Source organism: Marmota flaviventris, chromosome X (assembly GCF_047511675.1).
Source record: "Marmota flaviventris isolate mMarFla1 chromosome X, mMarFla1.hap1, whole genome shotgun sequence".
In the NCBI taxonomy this organism is placed as follows: domain Eukaryota; kingdom Metazoa; phylum Chordata; class Mammalia; order Rodentia; family Sciuridae; genus Marmota; species Marmota flaviventris.
In genome coordinates, this window is record NC_092518.1 from 25,755,886 (window position 1) to 25,780,783 (window position 24,898).

At 32.5% G+C, this 24,898-nt stretch overlaps 1 protein-coding gene across 7 annotated transcripts in view; it reads right to left on the reverse strand.

The window, feature by feature from the left end:
- The window catches only part of Dmd (dystrophin), a 2,062,171-nt gene that overhangs the window by 1,110,601 nt on the left and 926,672 nt on the right, over positions 1-24,898 (reverse strand). For all 7 annotated transcript variants that reach the window (XM_071606751.1, XM_071606753.1, XM_071606749.1 and 4 more), the window contains one exon: positions 10,434-10,581. In XM_071606751.1, coding sequence (XP_071462852.1) covers positions 10,434-10,581 — 148 coding nt within the window. The remainder of the gene's footprint in view (positions 1-10,433; positions 10,582-24,898) is intronic.

Genomic DNA, 24,898 nt, shown 5'->3' on the forward strand with positions numbered 1-24,898 from the left:
TGAATGAGCTTGCTCATTACAGCATACATCTTAAACGAATGCTCATATAAGTCTCCATTAAACCATGGTGCACAGCTTTTTATTTTTAAACAATTGTATTGTTTTAAAGTTACAGTTGTTTCAGTAATCCATTGTTAGTATTTAAAAGCAGGTATTGTATAAATATGACAGCCATATATTATAAAAACAAATAGAAATTTGAGGATAAACTGTTTGAAAAAATGTGTTCCTTAAAATCAGCAGTTAAATGAGATTTTCAAATAAATCCATGTTAACCAGGATTTACAATACAATATAAGCCTGTACTATTAGTTGTAAAGCCAGGATTTGGAGAACTATGCTGGCACATTAAATTTATTCATTTTCACAGCCTGCAGACATTTTAATGTCTGAGTAGCAATAAGAAAAAATTACCTAAAAACTTTTAATAGGGTATAATAAATTAAGACTGAATGGTAATGCAAAAGTGGGTACAACAGGACGAAATTATGAATCTCATATAATGATCCAACAACACTTAAAGTGTGGAAGCAACATTGGTATTCTGGGATGTACAACCACAGTTGATCCTAATTGTTTCTTTCTTGTCAAACAGAAATTGCACATCAATCTCAAAGTATTATAAACTGTTCATTACATGCAAATGGTTATGTTTTGCAGGTTCTCCAAGGGGGACTCAATTTTCTTTACAAAAGGAGCTAGGCTAAAAGAATTGTTTGTCTGATGACACTATGTATCCATCAGAGGTCCTCATTTATAAGCAATAGATAAAGAGATTCATCATAAAGAAATAAAGGAGCTTATATAATTGGAGAGAAAGTGAAAGAATCAGGCTTGGAACAGGCAGGATCTCAGCTGATCACCACAGCTGATTTTGACAAGGAATCCTCATTAGAATGAATGAAGTCTAACCTTCTCACTTACCTGAAGATTAAATGTCTCAAGAAAGAATGGGATCAGCTTACATAGGACCTGTACTTAGGACCTTTGGGATGGTTCCTGATAGAACAACCACTAGAAATTCTCTTGGACACAATACTTGATTTATTGTCTCACTAAGACTTCTCAGGGACGCAAGAGGAACTTTTGATACTATCAGTCAAGAGAATAGTTACTCTATATTCTTAAAATGGTTATGACTACCACACATATTTAAAGGGCTTTAAAACATTCAGTTAACAATACTATATCATATATTTCAATACCTAAAAAAGAGGATTTTAAATGTTCTCACACAAAGACATGAGAACCATTTGATTTTATGATATGCTAAATACCCTGATGGGATCATTACACAAGGTATGTATATATTGAAATAATGTAACCCATAAGTATGTATAATAATTTGATTCAATTAAAAATAAAATAAAACTTTAAGAATTAATCAACCCCTTTTATCAATCCTTGGAATTGAAACTTGACTCAAATCTATTTGATTTCCCATATTTTTCCAGTGTGATTTGCAATTGGTTTTATGAGCACAGTCTATGTCCATTTCTATATTACATCAAATAGCAAAGAATGTTTAAAGAGAGCATAGAAAGTGCCTGCTTTTTCATTGTAACTTTTTATTAATTATTCTATCTTCTAAAGGAGGAATTAGCAGCCTTTTCCTACAAAGAGCTACATACTAAATCTTTGGGATTTTGCAGGCCAGGTAACCTTTATGAGGAATACTTAACCCTGCTTTGGTAGCAATCAAGTAGCCACAGGCAGTATGTAAATTAATAGGCACAATTGGGTTCCACTAAAACTTTATTTACAAAAACTTGTGGCTGGAAAGATTTGGCTCCAGAGCTTGCCTTTTTAAAAATTTAATATTCATAGGATCAATACTAAGCAGATAATATCATAATAGTATTAAGAACTATATATTGCATTAAAATTAATTTCACTGCAAATACTTTGAAGGATATCATGGGTGGAATATTCATAAAAGTAACTAGCTCAATATGCCCATGCAGTTCTAGATTCTATGGGAGCATATAAATTACTTATTACAATTTCTCTGAAAAAAATCTTCAAAATGAGTTTAGGTAAAATGAATGGCTGAACCTAGGACATAGAGAATTACAACTTTAAGGACTTTTAATTCATAAACTAAAGTAATTTACTGGCCAACAAAAAGTAATAATAAACTCATAAAATCTCAAGAGAAAAATGCTACCATATAAATGTGTTAATATCAGATGTCTCCACTATTTTTGAGTTACCATATCTCTGAATTTTTCTTCTTTATTAATTTTGATCAGAAGACCTTGATATAAATCCATTGCCAATAAATTTTGGTCAGTTATAGCTTTACAAAAGAACAAGAGTTTTAAATTTTGTTTATTACGATGTTTGCAAACCATCCCAGTTTCTGGTTTGTACATATAATTTGGTTATATAGTAGAAAGATTTTCTATTGTTATTACTAGATGCTTGCAATTCAACTTGATGAATACCTCATCCTGAACACACTGAACTGTGAGTAGGCATCTTATACTATAATTTGTCAATTTTATTATCATTCAAAATTTACAACTTATGTTAGAATATTTTCTCACTCTCGTTGTATGACATGTTCATAGTTAGATCTTTCTTTTTGCTGCCTTTCACAATGTTCTTTTCTGGTTCCCAAAGTTTTTTTTTTTTCCCAAGTGAGACTGGGAATTCTAGAGATGTTATGGAGCAATATCAAGAAGAGCTATGAGACACAAATAATGACTGTTTTTTTTAAAAAGCCACTATTTTCCCTGGCTATAAGTAGAACTTTCTGGAGTACTACAGACTACACTGGGTTTCTATCTTAGCCTTCATATGCTGAACAAAACAGGCTTCATTAAGGCTTCCTTTTTTTAAGAGGCTCTCTTCATTAAGGGAAAAACAGCAAACATTGTTTCCCTTGCACACAGTAGGCTCACACTGAATGTTTGTTGAATGGATTCTGGTTTTTAAAATGGGTAAGAGAATGGAGCCATCCTATTTTAAAAGTGCAATACTTTTATGTATTCCATATATAGTAGAGATAAGAGCAGCTCAATGTAAGTTTTTTTGGATAGGAGATGGGGTAAGAATGGCAAAAAAATCAAGTGTGAGAATAATTTGCCTAAGGGAATAACACAATGAAATTATACTTCTTTGATCCATTTATTTAATCTAATGAATATTATATGTTCAATAATAGGAAAAAATTGTTGTATGTACTGAGAGATATATTGGTAAGCAAGAAAGATAAATTTTCCATTCTAGTGGAAAATATACATAATAAACATGAAAATATGTATCACAATTTCAAGCAGTTACATATTTATGAAGACAATAATTTGAGAAAAAGAAATACTCTTTGATGTGTGTTTGTGCATGAATGTTTGTGAACTCTTTGAAACAGAGGGAGTTACCACCAAAGGCATGTATGAAAATATGACATAAAGATAAGTGTATAAAAATGAACAGGAGACTGGGACATGGGAGATAGACTGGGGGTAATTTAGAACCCTCAGGAAAAATGAAAAGTAAGTTTAAAGTTAGGAACAAGTTTTAGAAGGAATAGTAAGAAAGTATGTAAGAAGAAACAATAAAAAGATCAATGTGGCTAGAATATCTTTCTTTCAAAGTATTGTTATTAATAAAAATTACTTATACTAACAACAATTTTATATTTCATTAAATATCAATTTCTACTTCTCATTGCTTCTATATTGACATGATGTTTTGTTTTAAATTTGAGATGTGCAATTAGCATGCTCCGCTTTTTTTTTCTTATTCTCTTGATATTTTCATACTGTAAAAATGGAGATCCCTTAGGGATGGCTTATTTTTCAAGCATTTTAAGCAGTTCTTTACTGCTGTGGTTATTACAGTAAGTTATAGTTCTTGTTCTTGCATCTTTCCAATAATGCACAACAATCTGTCATCTTCTTAAACATGTCATGTTGGACAACAGAACTCTAAGAACAAGCCACTGAAATTTTCCAATTAATTTAATATACTTATTTATGAAAGATGCATTTGACGGGTTATGATTTAGAGCCCCTCTCTGAATTTCTGCACTTTGCCAAACTCCCAATAAATCTGTTATTTACTACTTCTGAAAAGATGCACAGAAGCCAAGAAATTGTAGAAGAGTTTCTAAGCAGCAATAAAGGTCTAACAATATTTACGTAAGAATGAAGTGCCCAACTGTTTAACTGTATTGAGACTAAATTCTCTTGCCACTACCAGATTATAACATTGCAAAGCTCATTTTTAAATGTATTCCCATGCTTATACATTGCTGTAACCCTAAAGCAAGTGACTGGAAAGTGACTGGAGACAAATTCTCTTAGCAGTAAATTTTCTTGCTGATTCCCTTATGTTAGTGTATGTCCTCTAGTTATGGAAACCAGGATAGGTTTGTGACCACAAAATGAAATCTTATGAAATTTTATTACTGCTGGGGAAATATAAATGGCAAGCAATAGTATGAATTATTCTTAACATTGGGGTCCCAATGAAGGGCAACAGATGGCAGAAATATTTACTCAAGTGATTTTTCCATCAAAGTTTCTATCAGCATTTAAGTCTCAGCAGTGCGGCTGTTAAGAAGCTGTCAAACTCACAAGCCAGCTGGTGAAATCAGCACTGTAAAACACTGACTGTATGGAAAACATACTGGTATCCAATTTAGTCTTTTACACCATATGCCTTTTTGTAGACGGCATTTGATTCAATCCCTATTAATATAATGTCAGTTATCTCCTATATAGTCATTTGAGGGAGTAGATTACCAATTAAATAATGTTAAGATGCATCCTAATAAAAACAGCAAAACTCATTTTCCTTAACAGATACTGTCAGTGACCTATGCCCATCCATTCAGCACTCTTCATTTCTGTACAAGCCAATGGCTTTTCAATAGCAGCACCTGCTACCTGAAGATTTTCTGGGATGCAAGTTCAGAAAGCAGAATAAGAAGAATGAAAAGCTATGGGCACTTCCATTAGGAAGAACAGAGACTTTTCATGCACCACTTGTCTCAAGCTTTTGGACAGGATTCATCTCAATTCCATTGTGCTCTGTGAATCTAAGCTCATCAGAATTGAGTCCTTTACAAAGTGCTTTCTTCAATCACTAATAGCCAAGGTAAGGCAGAACTGAAGAGCAGCTAAACTTGTCTATGACACTTTTGTGTTCTTCTTTGACTGTTCTCCCCAACTCCAGGGAACCAGTGCCCCCTTTTTCTATCCCATTCATTGTTCTTCATCTGAGAGATCACAGTAAGGTTCTCCTTCTATAATTACATGGATTTGAACATAATTTTCCATTCTCCATGCCCATCTCTAATTTGAGGGAAGAAACAGTTCATTTTGCCACACTAGAACATGATTGTAAGTTTTTGATATTTAATGGTAAAACAAGATGAGTATTAAAATACATCATATTTAGCCCATATCGATATTTGGATCCTCCCATCACAATGAGTTCAGATTTATTATTCCACTAAGTGAACAGTTTTTGATTGTGCTAATTTACAGCAACACATATAGATATATTGCAAATATACCATATAATCTAAACTATGGAGCAGTGAAACACAGTAACATTGCAGGACACACCAGAAAACTATTTAACACTAACATGACTATATTTTGCCTGAAAAAACAGCAGTTAATTCATATCAAAATAATACTTCATTGTTTCATTCCCTATGTTTGCTTAAAATTTATTAATTTAAGGCTTAAAAATTCCATCTAAACAATCTCATTACAATTTACATCCTAAGGTTGATTTCAAATGGAATTCCTTAAGATTCAAGGCCTCATGCTTGTTCATAGAAAAATTCTTTAGAAAGTGCTGTTAATTTTTAAACAGTTCATGAAGCAGCATTATGCCACAAAGCAAATAGGCTATATTTCCATTCATATGAAGAATATTGAGCTCTTTTAAGAACTTAATCTAATGGTGATTTTTATTGTTTCTATTAGCAACTTTAAGAATTTTCAATCCCATTCAATAACAGCTCATGTTTTAAAACTTATTTCTTTCTAGTCTACAAAAAACATGCTAGACCTAAATGCTTGGGCATTTTATGATTTCTGCTTCCCTGTTTTCACTCAAGGTATTTGATGGCATAACAATTCACTTTGTCACTATATGAGTTAACATTATTTTCATAACTTTCCTTCATGGAATTCAGCTTTCTTTCTGAAAGCCCTCATTAACATTTCTTCTTGTTAGTTAGAAAATGAGTAGGCAGAAATGTCAGCTATCTGAGGCAGATATGTCTGGCTGAATTGGTATTTTCCTCAATTCCTAGTCCAAAAGCTATATTTTGAGAAGACATCATAGTATATGAAAATAAAGATTAATGAAGTTTCCAGGTAAGTCCCTCTATATTTCAGATGTTTGAGAAAAATAATTCAGTAAAAAAGTTAGTTTTGTAAACATGGGCTGATTACTTATGAACAGTGATTAAATATAATAAGACTCTACATTTTTTAAAAAATTTCTAGAGTTAGAGGTGGACACAATGTCTTTATTTTACTTTATGTGATGCTGAGGATTGAACCCAGTGCCTCACGCATGCTAGGCAAGCACTCTATCTTTGAGCCCCAGTCCCAGCCCAAGGTTCTACATTTAATGAGTAATAATTTTGTGAAAAATGCCATTCTTCAGTGACTTATTCACATATCATTGTTATTTCCATTTTAAAGAGAAAACAGAAACATAGGGGAGAATTAGCACATTTTCACAAGATTCTGCAGATATTAAGCTAAAAGAGCTAAGATTTGAACCCAAACTTTCTGAATCTAATATCCAATCTCTTTACACTCTTCAGATTTGCAATACAGCTTAATGTGGCATAGCATGATTATTGCGGGAGATAAAACTTAACATATTCACTGAATTACTACTTGTTGAATAAACACATTAAAATATGAAGAAATAACTGAGTATTTTTTCATTAATCAATTTTAATGGCATATCACATGATTGATATTACCTCAGTTACAAAAAATGTGGTGTTTTTAAGAGATTCCCCACAGTAATATGACATATTGCTTTGGAATAGCTTGAGAAAATATTAATTTATATATGTAATTTTATCATTCACTTGTGACAGAGAAGAAATAATTGAGTTACATGGAAGCAGACCACCTTTCTGGTTTTGACAGTCACTTTATTTTGAATGACAATACCAAGTATCAGTTAAGGCACTGATTTCTCTTTATTTTCTTGGTACTGGGGAATGAACCCAAGGATGCTTCACCAGTGAGCTACAACTCTTTTTTATTCATTTTTATTTTGAGACAGGGTCTTGCTAAGTTGTTGAGGGTGTAAGTTACTGAGGCTAACCTCTAACTTTTGATCATTCTGGGTTTTGATTGTTTTATTTTTTTTAGGTGTAGATAGACATAATACCTTTATTTAATTTATTTTTTAATATGGTGCTGAAGATCAAACCTAGCACCTATATGTGCTAGGCAAGAGCTCTACCACTGAGCCATACCCCCAGCCTCCTGGGTTTTGGTTTTCAAAAATACTGATTTCTCTATTTAAAATTGAAAATAATAAATCGAATGCAGTTCAGTAGAAATACATGTGGACAAGCTTAAAACATATACATATATTTTATTTCATTTCATATCTAGAAATTTTTTCTTTCCTGAAAATTATATATATATAAGTTTTCAAAGTCCAATATACCTCTGTATATGATTGCTTAGGATATGGACTACTTGGTTACTTTTCCTCAAAATAACCATTACTACTTGATGCCAACAAATATGTAAGATGCTAACAGACAGATTTGTTGCACCATATACATCATATATAATCTGTTTTGAAAATAATGTCATAGCAAATATGTAAACTCTCTCTTCTATTCATTATTTATCAATAATGATGTTAGCCAAGACAACTGAAAATTCCAAACCTTCCATTTACCTTATCAATAGATGTATCTTACCGTGTCTCTCTGGACCTTTTATTGGAAATTTACTCAGAATTGAAATATAACCTCAGTCGTGTGTATGTGTGTGTGTGTGTGTGTGCACATGTGCATGATTTTTTTACTTACTTACTTTACTTACTTTATTGGAGGATTTGTCATATTATCCATGGCCCTGTAGCTAGAAGAAATTTCCCCTAAGTATCTAGAATTCTCTTTATTACTTCATCTAGGTTGACAAAGAAATAGGCTAAATAAAATAGAGTCATAAAAATTTATCCAATTAAGTAATGTTTTGATAAATGTTTATAAATTGCAACTAAACTATACTGTCAAGTAATGAGGACTTTTCAATATTCTCCAAAATGCAAAATTACTATAAAGTTTCAAGATTGTATAGTAGTAATGTATTAGAAGATCAAATGACATCAAAATAAAATGGTTTGGATTCATGCTTCTTGCCAATTTGAAGTTAAAAGAGACCAGATTTAACTTCCTGTTTGAAAAACACACAAAAATGTATGAAACAGTGGTTTTGAAGACACTAAAGGACATTGATCTAAGAGAGATTGGAAGCAAATGAAGTGAGCCTTACAATTGCCCCAGCATCTGCCTAGAGAGATTCCCAGATTAACACAAAGGAGGAGAGAATGCTTACAAAGCCTCCTGTTCTCCGAGTCCAGGAAATAAACCTTAGAGTTCAAGGGAAGTCAAGGGTGTATAGAAAGGAGATAGACACATAGAGGGAGAACTCGGGATGCTGCAGAGGGCTCCCTTCCTGTCTTCAGATGAGTTATAATCAGCTAATATATGTGAGAAAACTACCCAAAGTTAGAGAAAGAACTATATAAAAAGACTAAAGGAAACAATCACCAAAAATCACATTTGGTTGGTAATAGTATCTGTTGCTACCAGTCACAGTGGAAAACCTCATTATTCATAGGGCATCAGAACACTCAGAAGGGCTTTGCCTCAGTGGTGGGACAACATTAGATCTACTTAGTCACAATTAACAAAGTATAAAATAAATATCTAAAAAATATCAAGTTGTTTTCAACTAAATTAACTATCCTAGAATAAAGGTTAAATTTTTTTATTTGAATACCAAAATAACAAGCACTCAAAAGGTTAAAATGCACTGTCTTGCATATAATCAAAAATTACCAGTTATCCAAAGAAGCACTAAAACATACTCATAATGAGGAGAAAATAGATCAACTAAATTAACCCAAAGTAGACACAGATAATAAAATTATTAGACAATAACATTATAATCATTAACATCTATATTCCATATTCTCAAGAAGGTAGAGGAAAGACTAAGCATGTTGAATAGACACCTGGAAGTTAGATACAAACATACCTAAATCACAATTCTAAGACATGAAAAATATAATATCTGATGTTTAAAATACCCAATAGGTGGAACTGATCATAGATTGGACATAAATATAAGAGGCATAAAATTCTATAATATTGGAAATGTAATTTTACAATATTTTTAAAAATTCATTTTCCATGTTTCCATAGCTTGTCATACATAGATGTTTGAATGTTTAAATACTTGATATCAGAAGGCACGTTTGCTATGCAAAACTATTTTAGAATGGAGAATGGTAAAGTTTAATATCATATTGCTTTTATGAATCCAGCATATTTAAATGCCTAAACTATTCAATGAAATACCATTTTCTTTGTCTTCATCTATCTTAATCAGTATTTTCTGGCATTAAAAATTGGCTACAATTCAAGTCTGGATGATTGAAAATTGCAACATGAACAACTTGAGCTAAAAATGCTACAGAAATACTTAAGCCTTGGTATACTAAACACAATGTTTCTTACACCTAAACTATATAATTTATCAAGTAAATTATATCCCCCACTATATAATTTATTCTTATCTGTATATTCAAAACACACAACAAACTGAAATTAAACTATACACTAGTTATAATCCATATGTTGCATTTCCATTAACATAAACCATAAAAAAGTCAATAAGTACCACCAATTAACTCTGCATTGTTTTGGCCTCTGGTCTATCTCAGAAGGCATTTTGTCAATAGAATATATAGAAATATTGCTGCATCACCACAAATTGTCTTTAGGGAAACAGAACTATAATTTTATCATGATGGATATTTCTAGCAACCACATTATTGCTAAGTATACCACAAGTTCTCATCCTGGACAGGTTCCAAAATAAGGCAAAAACACACACTGTCCTAAAGCCATAGTATGTATACTCGGCTGTAAGACGATTCCCTGCAACATAGACGCAATTACACTTTGAAGTTCATCAGATAAACCAGCTGTCTAAGATGACTCCCTCATCCTTTCACAAAAAGTTCACAACAGTCTCTCAACATGATTATTGTGGTGATTTTTATAGTATTTACAGCGATAACAAAAGTCAGGAATTATAAATTTTGGTCATTATTCACAACCTGAACATAAAGACTTATGACATTATGGTGAAGATAGACAATTCAAAAAAGAAATACCCCAAACTTACCTTAAGATACCATTTGTATTTAGCATGTTCCCAATTCTCAGGAATTTGTGTCTTTTTGAAAAACTGTTCAGCTTCTGTTAGCCATTGGTTAAATATCTTCATGTCATAATGAAAACGCCGCCATTTTTCAACAGATTTGTCAAATTGCCTAGAAGTAGAAAATATGATTCAAAAAATGGATTATGTAAAACAAATTATGTTGACATAGCATATAATTTTTTATTGACAAAAATAATATTTTTATAGTTTCTTCCATTTGTAGATTTCAGTTTCAATTAATAGATAATAATTGACATTGAGTAGGAAGGGTCATTTAAAATTAAAGACTATATTCTCGGTAAAATTGTATATATTTATCAATTGAATAAAAGAAAAAGACAACTATTTTGGAGTAATAGCATTTAACTTCTCTCTCTCTCTCTCTCTCTCTCTCTCTCTCTCTATATATATATATATATATATATATATATATATATATATATATATAAAATACCAAGAATATTAAATTATTTAAACATTACAATAAATTATTTGCAAGCTATATATTTAATTTCAAAATATTTTTGGATCCAAATACCTCATAAAATTTATCAGTTTCAATATTACTCTTGACTCAAAATTGTCTATTCATTAACATCATAAAGAATCCAAAATGACAGATGTAATTTGTACTGTAGGCTCAGATGTCAACAAGCAATTAACCAACTAATATATACTAATCTCAACCAGGTGATAAGTGTTATTCGTTTCATGTTTATTGTTTTGTTATTTCTTCTAATATGTTAAATTGGATAGCTTCAAGAAAAATGAAATACTTGGGAATCAACAAAAGAGGTGAAAGATCTATACAATTAAAACTACAGAACCCTAAAGAAAGAAATTGAAGAAGACCTTAGAAGATGGAAAGATCTACCTTGCTCTTGGATAGGCAGAATTAATATTATCAAAATGACCATAATTCCTAAAGCACTATACAGATTTAATGCAATTACAATCAAAGTCCCAATGGCATTTCTCATAGAAATTGAAAAAGCAATCCTGAAATTCATCTGGAAAAATAAGAGACCCAGAATAGATAAAGCAATCCTTAGCAGGAAGAGTGAAGCAGGTGTCATCACTATTCCAGACCTTAAACTATACTACAGAGCAATATTAACAAAAACAGCATGGTATTGGCACCAAAACAGACTGGTAGACCAATGGTACAGAACAGAGGAAACAGAGACTAACCCACAAAATTACAGTTATCTTATATTATATAAAGGAGCCAAAAACATACACTGGAGAAAGGATAGCATCTTCAACAAATGGTGTTGGGAAAACTGGAAATCCATATACAACAAAATGAAATTAAACCCCTATCTCTCACCATGCACAAAACTCAACTCAAAGTGAATCAAGGACCTAGGAATTAAGCCAAAGACCCTGTGTCTAATAGAAGAAAAAGTAGGCCCTAATCATCATGTTGGTTTAGGCCCCTACTTCCTTAATAAGACTCCTATAGCACAAAAATTAAAACCAAGAATCAATGAATGGGATGGATTCAAACTAAAAATATTTCTTCTCAGCAAAAGAAACAATCTGAGAGGTAATAGAAAGCCTACGTCTTGGGAGAAAATTTTTACCTCTCACATATCAGATAGAGCACCAATCTCTAAGGTGTATAAAGAACTCAACAAGCTAAGCACAAAAAAAAAAAAAAAAAAAAAAAAACAAAAAAAACAAATAACCCAATCAATAAATGGGCCAAGGCCTGGAACAGACACTTCTCAGAAGAGGATATATAATCAATCAACAAATATATGAAAAAATGTTCATCATCTCTAGCCATTAGAGAAATGCAAATCAAAACAACTCTAAGATTTCATCTCACTCCAGTCAGAATGGAAGCTATTATGAATACAAACAACAATAAGTGTTGGCGAGGATGTGGGGAAGAAGGCACACTCATACACTGCTGGTGGGACTGCAAATTGGTGCAGCCAATATGGAAAGCAGTATGAAGATTTCTTGGAAAATTCGAAATGGAACCACCATTTGATCCAGTTATCCTTCTCCTCAGTCTATCCTCAAAGGACTTAAAAACAGCATACTATAGGGACACAGCCACATCAATGTTTATAGCAGCACAATTCATAATAAGTAAACTGTGGAATCAAACTAGATGTCCAATAGATGAATAGATAAAAAATGTGACTTGTATACACAATGGAATATTTATTACTCAGCAACAAAAGAGAATAAAATCATGGCATTTGAAGATAAATGGATGGTGTTGGAGAAGATAACGCTAAGTGAAGTTAGACAATCCCCCCAAAACAAATGCTGAATGTTTTCTCTGATATAAGAAGACTGATTCATAGTGGGGTAGGGAGGGGGAGCATGGGAGGAATAGATGAATTCTAGATAGGGCAGAGTCATGGGAGTGGAAGGGAGGGACAGGGGTTAGTAATGATGGTAGAATGTGATGGACATTATTATCCAAAGTGTATGTATGAAGACACAAATTGGTGTGAATATACTTTATATACAGCCAGAGATATGAAAAATTGTGTTGTATGTGTGTAATATGAATTGTAATGCATTCTGCTGTCACTAATTTAAAAGAATCAATAAAAATATGTTAAATTAGAATGCTGAAGGAGCTTAGTACAAAGCAATGTATTGACATTTCATATGAAAAGCATATGAAGAAGAAGATATTTGGTCATTTTCTGTTCATAGAATGAACTAAGGCTGAAATCACACAAACCAGGGCTTCACATTTATCTTAAGACAGTTGCATATAATAATCACCTGGGCATTGAAAAATAGCAACAATAACAAAACACTGTTCCTGGGGCTCTACTTTAGACCAATTTAAGCAATATTTTTGAAGGTGGGACTCTGACATTGGTGATATTAAAAGCACCCAGGTAATTATAATATAAATTCAAGGTGAAAATTATGGCTATAAAGTAACACTTGTAGTCTCATGGGGCACATGATCCACCGGGTCTTCTGGGGCCTATCCTAAAATAACCTGCTAGCGCTAAACCAAAACCCATCCTTACAATTCATGTGTGTAGTGCTGTGCCTCAGTACAGTTATTTACCAAATTTCCTTGCGTTTTAGTCTTAAGGTACATTGGATTATACTTTTCAATGCCATGACATCTTTTCAGACATTTACTCTCATTTAGGAATTTCAAATATCTTTAGAACTTAAATACAGCTATATCAACCTATTGGTTTCTTCAGAAGGGCATGGTGAACCAGGCATTACACTCTGTTCTTACAATCTACTATGCATACACCATTTCATTCACACTTAAAATACCCCTACAACATAATAATTATTGTTCCTACGTTCCAATGGAGAAAACTGAGAGGTGGAGTAACTTGCCACAAGATTAGGAAAAAAAAAAAACAAGTATTAAATAGTAGAGTAGGAGACCAGATATCTCTGGTCTACATGCCACCTTTATACTACCTTACATATTCTCTAGGAAGAATTTCCTTTTTCTGGAATATAATTCCACCTTAGCAGTTAAACAATTATGAATTAGACTGGTAGGTTTTTTTTCCTTTATTTTTAATTACCTAAGGTTTAATTATATCTACATAAAATATAAGATATTTACATGTACATCACATTCTGACAGGTATTGCATTTAATAAATCCATTGGTAGCCAAAGAGGTATTCTGTAATTACAGCTGGTTTAAAAATAAGAATCTGCTTTTGATAATTAATTATTTTCTATTGTTAATTAAATAAGATATATCCTCCAGCAATAAAATGACACTGGGAATGTTTTTCATGTTTATAAATAATTTACCATTATTATATTTTCAGTGGTATTTAATATACAATACATGACCTAAGAATACATCCTAAGAGTTTATTTCCTTTAAAAAAGAACTGCATAATGCATGTATTACAGGCACTTATATCTTTGGAGTGAAATATTGCTGTTGAGTAAGAATCTAAAAAGCTGTAAAGTATAGTCACCATTGTTCCATCTTGGTGATACTAGAGTTGATTTCAGTTGTCATTATATATTTTTTATTATTGTCTAGTTTTTATGTAATATGTTCTTATAATTTGAGAATCAGAAAAATAAAATAATTTTAAAAGAATTTAGATGCTAATGACTGCTACTTTCAACTCTCCTCCTGTTACTACAGTATGAGAAATAGATAGCAGTTAACCTGAGTTCAGAGAAGTTACTAGTTGTTCACAATTTCCAAGTCCACTTTTCTAGCAGTCATTGATTCCCTTCTTGCTTTTCCTTTATACCCATCCAACCACCTGTCAGCTACTTGCATTGCCAACACCTTCAGCTACTAGAATTTAACTGTTTCTCCAACAAATGTGCTATTAACACTCAATCTTCATTCCAGACTGCTGCATACCCCAAAGATTTCTAGCCTCAGACTTATTGCACAGATACATCCCTCCACCACTTATCACACTGGCAATTGCTATCTTCCGTCAGATTGCACAACCCTCCTTCTAACCTACTCCCTAATCCTCTTCACAGCTTATGTTTCTTTTGTATTCATCCAAGAAAAGAAAAACCTTTAGGTTTCATACAGTTGATTAAGACAGAATTAGGCGCTGGGGTTGTAGCTCAGTTAGTGGAGCACTTGCTTAGCACATGTGAGGTATAAGCTTCGATCCTCAGCACCATATAAAAATAAAATAAAATAAAATAAAGGCATTGTGTCCATCTACTAGAAAAAAAAATATTTTTTAAAAAACACAGAATTAGAATTAGGAAGAAAAGGGGAAACAGGCTAAGGGCCCTGGCACTCCATTCACACACCTGTTCCGGGTCCAAAATGTGAAGCAGGATGGGTTTTCCAGCCACAAAGGACTGTCTGCAATCCTCTCAATTCCTGCTTTGCCTCAGGATTTGGTAACATCAGTTACATATTCCTGAAATGCCCCCCTTCCTGTTGCTCTCTTCTCCCCACCTCCAGCAACCCAAAACTTTGCATCCTGAAAGACTTCATATAAATAACTTAGAATGTCACTTGATAAATATATAAAGTGTTTACTATAACATGCAGCTGCTAAAACTTTGAAAACTGTGAAGTTGATTTAATTTTATTATTAAAATTACTGTTAAAATGAGTAACTATTCAAACAAAATATTAAGAATAAAAGCATGTGCTTTACACATGCTGACATTTAATGTGAGTAATAATACTCTATTTGAATCATCACATAAAATTTTAAAATATACTCTTCAGCATTTAATATGTGTTGTTAACAGTAGAGTTTAAATCTACATTTTTTATCATGACTACTTATAAACATAAACTCTTCTCCACCAAGGAAGATTCTGAATGAATGTGTATAAATTTTTGTTGGTTTTACAATGTTACATTTATAAATTAAATCTCTAATCTGTCACTGTTCCCTAAATTCCCCTCATTCCATTGATTGAACTGTCTATAACTGAGGAAAAAGGCTCATGAATAGCTAGAAACAGAGACAGTAAAAACAGCATTCTGAAAAATAAATGTTTTACCTTCTATATTATTTCTAGGGGAAAAAGTTTGATTTTTTTTTCCTGGCAGTAAGAGTAAATGTAGACCAAACTAAATAAAGGACAAAAAATGACAGTATAAACATATGGATAATAAATCAAGTGATGTTAAAATTTTGCAAATATTAAAATTCTCATTCACTATGCAAGCAGTATTTAAAATTACACTGCTGCTTCATTTATGTGCAGCATAACTTATTTCCTGCTGCTCTAAATCAAGTTAGTCAGATTATTCTCAAGCATAAATTACATTTAGGGAGTAATTTAGGTACTATGGGACATACTTTAACACTTTCAGGCCATTAATGTGGTGTTCAATTCCAAGAAATAAATTTAAATAAATAACACCCTAGTAGCCTTCTGACATGTCCATTGTGGCTTTACACTTAGGTCTGCAAATTCAGCATTGGGTTGCTGACTAATTCTTCCTACATATTTCATCTTTGATTAGGTGAGTGGGAAGAACTTTGGCTAAAGTCTCATGGTCTGTAGTACAGGTACTGATAAATAAAAATTAAATTAGTTTTCTGTCCATAATCATAGTACCTTGCTGTTTCCTCCCCAATATGGTTTGGATGTGGTTTGTTCCCTAATGGTTCATGTGTTGGAAGTGATGTTGAGGTGGGAGTCCTTTAAGAAATGGGGCCTAGCAGGAGTTCACTGAGGGCCCTACTCTTAGCAGGGACTAAGGTAGTTCTATTAAGAGGATTGTTATAAAGGCCTGAGTCTGGCTCCACCCAGGTCTCTCTGATTCCCTGTCTGGTGATAAAACTGCTTGTTCCTGCACATATTGCTTTCATGATGTGACACAGCTGTAAGGTCTTCCCCAGAGCCAAGGTGGTCCTGGTACTATGCTCTTGCATTTTTAGAACTATGAATTAAATAACTCCTTGTATAAAGTTGACCCGGCTCAGTATGTTGTTGTAGTGACAAAGAGCTGACTAATATACCCCACACCATTTTCCAAGGAATAAAATATTTAATAAATACTAAGTGTACTAGTAGTTACAAAGTTTTTTCAACAGGTCCTGGTTCCAATGCTCCTCATTCTTCACACAGACTCCTTTTATTTATCATCTCTAAGTCACTACTCCAGCTTTCTAGGCTAAATTAGAAAGTCCATACATAATTTACATATTGGGCCTGGATGCATGTATGTAGAATTAGATTCCACTTCAGCTGTGCCTCATAGCCACCACTGGACACAGTTGTGTGACTGAACCCATCCTGGTGCTTTTTCAAACAGGTAGATCAACAACCCAGGTTGTTGGTGTCAGAAGACACCACCATTTATCACGTGGCCTTGGGCAGGTGAATGATGTCTCTAAAAAGTGGTTCTAAAAATAACACCTATCTCCTAAGGTTAATTATGAGGGTGAAATGAAGAAATATATACAAATTTTTTAACAGAGCATCTGGCAGTATTCACCAGCACTTGGTATTATCATAGTTAAATTTCAACCATTCTGTTTGGTATATGGAGATATTTAATATTAATTTTAATTTGTATGTTCATAAATACTAATGGGACTTTGAAACTTTTGTGTATTTATTAGCTCTTTGAATTTCTTATTTGGGAAAATCAAAAAAGTCTAAGTATTACTGTGAAGCAAAAAAAAAAAAAAAAAAAAAAACATTAGTTTTTCCCTATAAAGTGAACATTATATCAACAGCATCCAGGTCAAACTTTAAAATATTAGAAGCAGTCCACAAGCCCTGTTTTGTCACTTAAGACTTTTCAGGAGTTTTTCCCCCCATTTTTCTGTTTTACTGTTGGTTCCTTTCTTAAAAATTTATAGGAAATATTCATAATTACAGATATAAACACTTCATCTGTAATAAGCATATTTCAAATATCTTCTACTCATTTTTATTCTTCTAATGCTGTCCTTTGATGTACAGAATATATTAATATAGAATGTGATTCAGTATATTGTTTCTATTTATGATTAGTGATTTCTACATTTGTTTAAGCAATCTTTAATTACCCAATATTCATTAATATAGTTTCTGCTAGTTTGTTGTATGATCTTTATGTATATTGTTTGAAATAGAAATATATGTATATTTTTCTAAGCAGAAAATTCAATTTTAATATTTTAGGTAAGATATATATATATATATATATATATATATATATATATATATATATATATAAAATACAAAATAATGAGTATACACAGTAGAAAATTAAAAATGAGTACAGGCTTTGCCCAACTTCTAATCTCCCCACTCTACTAGTTCTGCTTTCATTGTTAATAAAAATGTTATAATTTGAAGTATTTACAGAGTAAGGCAAAGAATGAAACATAGTGGTATAAACTGATAGCTTTCTCCTTCAGTTTTACTGTTTTCAATATAACCAATGATGGTATTTTTATAGCTCTGGATTGACATTTTATTGGGTAACACCCTGTTTATTTTATTGATCCCTAATCCTTCCTTGGTTGTGAGCCTCGTTCTCAGACTTCAAAGGAATTTGGAGTAATTCTTTGATTTCCAGTTCTCACAGTATATAATTTTTTAGTTTAGAAACTCATTCTCATGCTTTTATTCCATTTTTTTTTCACTGTTAAAATTCTGTACATTTTGTATCTCTTGTTTCTCATAATAACGTTTTATTTTTTGCCATATGAACAGATAGAATTTTTTAACTGTATTACCCACATCAACACTTAATATGACCTATTTTCAGTCATTGGGGACTCTTTTGCCATGCTTAAAAGAGACAGGCAATTTTTTCTTCAGAAAGAAATCTAGTTATTGTGGGTGAACCTTTTAGTTTTTCTGTTCAGATATTTCCCCATAGAATCTCTTTCACTCTCAAAGGTTTAACTAAAATCTACAGCAGGTACTAGTGAATACTATCTGTAAAAAGTCTAGAGAATAAATATTTTAGGCTTCAAAGTTCATACAATCTTTGTTTCTACTCAAATCTGCTGTCATAGGTCAAAAGCAGCCATAGACTGAATGTAGACAAATAGGTGTGACTGGGTTTCAATAAAACTTTATTTTCCAAAAATAAATGGTGAGTCAAGTGTGTTCTGTGGGGTGGTGTTTATCAACCTGTGATTTATAAGTTTATTAGGATACAGCTGCTAGTTCTGACCCTTACCAAAACTCAATGTCTAAATTTTCTGTGAACTGTCCTCACCAGTACACTCTATGTCAATATCAAACATAATATGTCAACAATTCTTTATTTTTTTCACTTTTTGTTATGGTGCTAGAGACGAAACCCAGGGACTCATGCATTCTGGGCAAATGCTCTACCACTGAACTACCCTCTCAGCCCCAATATGTCAACAATTTGAATTTTTTCTTTCTTTATTTTTAATTTTAGTGATTTCCAAGCCAGAAGTCTTCAGGTCATCCTTTACTCCTCCCTTTCTTTTTCACCATTCCTGTCTCTATATACAGTTCTCTAAATCAGAATTGATTTTCTAATTTGCCTGCTTCCTTCTAGCCCCATTCCCATGACCTTTCATGGAAACCCTAACATCTTTTCCTCCACATCTTGCAGTATAAATTTCCATACTGTCAGGTTTTTACCACCTAATTAATTTCTATACTGCCATTCCTCCTTCCTTCTGTTCCCAATACAGACATTCACATAATCAATCATGAATACTATACTCAAAATATTGACTATCTCAAAAATTCCAGAACAAGCCAAACTCTGCTTTTATTATTGACCTTTTGCTATATCCTACAATGCCACATCATTCTATGTGGCCTTCATTTTCCCCACTTGGAAACAATTTTAATAACATACTATTTTATGTTCTAAATATGTATTTGCATTTACAGGGCTGTTTTACTCAAAAAACTCTATACTTTTAGAAAAAGGAATATGCTTTATATACCTTTGAATTCCTAATACTAAGCACTGTTTCTGGCACATGATAAGTGTTTAATATATCTTATAAAGGTATGAATGAATGAAAAGGCCCATATATCATTTTCATAGACTCCATATATCTTCCACTTAAGAGCCAAGAAGCTTTGGGTATATCGTTTTACCTCTTTAAGTCTCAGTTGTCTTGCAGAGAAACCAAGAATAAGATTGCCTACCTTACACATCATTTTAAGGAATATAAAGATATACATTAAGTTACAAATGGCAATAATATTTTGGTGTTACTAATACTAGTAACCATTAGTGATATGCAAATTTTAAAACTGTACATAATTTGTAAATAATTTTTAAAATATCTTCTGTATGTCAGAAATCATTTCCCAAAGAAGTTAATATATTTTCAGAAAAATTGTTGCCCTTATTCATAAAAAACACAGAATGATTTTAAATGTAGATAAATTGGGAAGTTCAATGCCATCTTAAAAAGAATAATATACTCTGCACAAACCTGCTAAGGTCTAATGAAGTTATGAGGATTCATGGTTACTTAGAAACTATGATTTTTTAAATGGGGATTTCAGACTGAAACCATAGTGATAAAATTCATCTTATACCAAATAATTCAATAGTGTTACTTTAAAGAATAGTAATTATAATGTTAGATAAATAACATTATTCAGAAGGACTCATAATCACTTTAGATTATCACTAAGAATATTAAAAGAAATCTTAAATTCTTTGTTTCTAAAACTTTTTTAAAAAACTTTCATGGTCTCTCCATTAAGCATGTATCTTTGGTCAGAATCTAAAATGGATAGTGTAGTGGTCCATTTTTCATAAAGTATGCAAATCTTAGAGGAGGAAGTCAAAACACATAAGATTCTTCAATGAGTTGGAGTTGCGTTAGAATAATGAAGACTTTTGAATATAAGTCTTATAATATAATATAAGACATTCATGTAAACAAGTATAAGAACCTATTAGGAACCTGGAGTAAATACATTTCAGAGTCTTAGGGGAACATTATTAATCATATAATTTTGGTTTATGGAAAAACACCATATATACCACTGATATAAATTTATTAGTACTCAAATAAGTACAGATCAATATACTCAAGTCCCCTTGACATTCAATTAGTATATTAGCTAATTATAACAATGAAAGAAAAAGTGTGTCTAATATTAGGGGTACCTGGTAATTCATTTAGTTTACTTTGCCTTTTTCTTGTTCTTTTTTCCCTTTTTTGCCCTTTTCTTTTATAAACATCTTTGCCACAAAATCCCAGCAGACCAATGACAATGTAAAGGGTGTGATATTTGACAGTTCTGTCATGTTGGAAAAATATTTAGCATTTACTATTCTTGCACTGCTTCTGATTAAAAAAACAATGCAAGGTTATGCTAATATTAACCTAAAAAATCATACAAATTCAATGTCTTGATTTGGCACAATTAGCACCCTGTAAAAATACCACAAAGTAGCAGAAATAGTTTGCTATTAGTGAGCTATAATATTACCTTTAATATTAGAAACTTTTGGAGAAATTATCTACAGAAAAAGACTCAGCAGTCAAAATTAAGTAATTTCAAGTAGTTAAAAGTTTAAGTAACATACATTTTGAGAACTTGGTATATTAATGGGTCTTCTTAACTAAATTTAGGGATATAATTTCATCTTAATTTAGATATTTTCTAGTACATACTCTAAATAAAGATGCTATGTTTAAATTAAAGACCTCATCTTCTAAATCTTAACTTTAATTTATTGTCTAAATGAGTAATAGGAGAAATATCTTACTCTTCATTCACACAAAACACATGTAATAGATTTAGGAAGTTTTTACCCAGAAATAGCAACAAAAGAAGCTACAGCCATAGTCATATGCTAAGCATTCTACTCAGAACTTCAGACTGAAGGCAATATTTAATATTCTCAACACCTTGGGGTGGATACTATTATATTCATTTTGAAAAAGAGGAAGCTAAGACTTTGGAATTCTAATTTGTATGTTTCTAATTGAAGATACAAGGCAATAATATAGTTGAACAATGGGTGTTTATATTACCTTTGCTTGTTTTCATTTTTTAAATTACATTCAAATAAGTAAACACGATCTCAGGAAAGACAAGAAATCCTATCTCTCCTATAATATACTGTCCTTTCAGGCATAAAGTATGTTATTATTAGTCAGTTCTACTAATATTTCTGAGGATTATTTAAATTTCAAATGAAGGATTCATAAATGACCCAATGTTCTTTTTTTAATACCAGGTATGGAAGCCAGGGGACCTTAACCAGTAAGCAAAATCCCCAGCCCTTTCATTAATTTTTATTGTGATATATGATCTCACTAAGTTGCTTAGGGCCTCGCTAAATTGTTGAGGCTGGGTTTGAACTGGTAATCCTCCTGCCTCAGCCTCCAAAGCTAATGGAATTATAGGCATGCCCCACCGCACCTGCTCTAATCTTTTAAAGCAGCATTTTCTCAACCATCCTATATTCATAGCTATTTCTCATTATATATTGATGAGTACCTCACACTCTCAAAACAAAATAGAATTTCTCTTGACTTCCATAAGCATACTAAAGTATTCCTCACCAATTTTTTTCTTTGTTGTTTTGTTCATATTATTTCTTGTCTTGAAATACTATATTTCCAGATATACCTTTCTTTATGAGAATGATTCTAATGTTGCTATTTTTAAATAATAAATACTCTCTGAACTACACTACCACTCTTATATATTTTTCTTTACTCTTTTCACAACTACTTTATTGAAGCATGATTAACATTAAAAGTCTGCTATGTTTAATGTACACATCTTGATGAATTTGGGGATCCATATACAACATGAAACACCATCATTTGTATTGCCACCATCCAGGTCATAAATATATGCATCACCTCAGAAAGTTTCCTCTCTCCTTCTTCATTGTTTTTGTTGTTGTTCAGAAGAATGCTTAACTTTAGGGAAAAGAGGATGGCAGAATAGATAAAAGGAACCACTTCCCAGAAGCCTTACAAAGCAGGAAAACTGCTTCTCAATGAGGTGAGTAACTAAGAAATTTCACTGAAAATTAATACTGAACTGTAACAAAAATCCATGGAACCACAGAAATTCAGTAATTTGATCATACTAAATAATACCTTGAAAAAACACCAGCTTGGCCACCAGCAGCAGCAGGTGAGCAGAGTAGGGAGGGCAGACAAAAGAAATGTGTGGCCAATAGATAAAGGAATTTTTAAAAATAAAGAAAAACTGACTTGGGGAAAACTTGTGGATTGCAGAGAAAGACTGATATTAATAAACACAGAGTTGGTAGGGGGGAATGGGTCAGTGAAAACAAGTCCAAAACTGTTCACCCCAGGGGCAGATGCTGTTTCCCAAGCATGGAAAGCATTCCACTGAAGTGGAAGGCAGTTCACGGGTTCTGGTGTAAACCCTTCGGTGTGCAAAGAGGGTGCTCCGCAGGCACAGCACAGAAAGAGTTCTTTGGGCACAGAACACACTGGCAGATGCAGAAAATGCTCCCAGATGCTGAAAATCTGTCCCTGTGCAGGTTGCGCAGCTGTGAACAGACAGGGGACTGGGACTTCATAAAGGAAGTTACCAATTCCCAGAGGGTACCTGAAACAGAAAGAACGAAACAGGCAAAAAGAAAATTTTGCCTGATACATTCAGCCATGGGATCCCAAGGGAGAATACTACCATTGTTGCTGGTGCCCCATAGGACCTATTAGGAAGACACAGCAGCCATACAGCATGTTGGCACTTCAAGATGAATACCTGGTAGCTCTCACTCATAGCAGCAAAGGTGAAACCTGTAGAGGGTTAATTCCTATGCCCTAAAAGTAGATTTTACAAGAGGCCTTAGAGATCTAGAAGTCAAGCATAGATGGGTAACTCCCCACAAATAGAGGGCATGGACCAAATCTCAAATACCCATCAATAAATCTCAAACCCACCCAAGTGCAAATTCCAATAAATGGAAATTCCAACTTCGAACTCTACATCACACCCACTTAAGGTTTACACAATTCATCAGGACTTCTCAGGCTTTCCCACCCTATATTGGGATATTAGAAGATAAGAGGTACTATACCCAGTGGGCAGCTAGGTTAATGACTCAAAAAAACAGAGTTAAAAGTAAATATAAAGAATGAAAATCCATCCCTACCAACAGATTTGAATGTGGCATTGCAAACAAGCCCTATGCCTCTAAAGATTCTTTCTTTTTATTGTTATTTTTTCTTTTATTTTTTTCTCTTTATTACCATTTGTCACTCTTTTCAAATTTAAATGTTTTTGGAAATTTTTCAAACATCATTGCATTGTATTGTGCTATTCTGCACTTTTTTCATTAGGCATGATTTTGGTGTGTATGTGAGTATGTGTGGTTCTCTATACACTGATTGTGAGGATAGGTATGTATATATGGAAAGTTATATGAATATATATTAATGCATAAAGTTATATGTATATATATGTAATTATATATATATATATATATATATATATATATATATATATATATATATATATATATAATCATTAATAGCTCTTTCCTGCACTGTTTTTATTTGGCCTTTATCAGACTTTTGGGGGACATAATTATACGAGGTTTCAAGTTGTTTTGATCTCATAATTGCTGTTTCATTCATAACTAGGTTCTGGCCCTCTCTATCTCCTCTTCTTCATTCTCTTTCCCTGGTACAGTCAAAATTTTCCATTCCCAATTGATTGAAAATAATTTGGAAGAATAAGAGACCCATCATAGCCAAAGCAATTCTGAACAAAAAAAAAGTGATGAAGGATGCATCACAATACCCAATCTCAATTTATACTACAGAGCTATAGTAGTAAAAACAGCATGGTATTGGCATCAAAATAGACATGAAAACTAACAGAATAGGAAATAAGACACAGAAACAAAACCAATATATACAGCCGTCTGATACTTGACAAAGATGGAGAAAGATAGCCTTTTAAATAAATGGTGCTGGGTAAAACTGGGTATCCATATGTGAAAAAATGAATTTACGTCCCTATCTTTCACCCTGCACA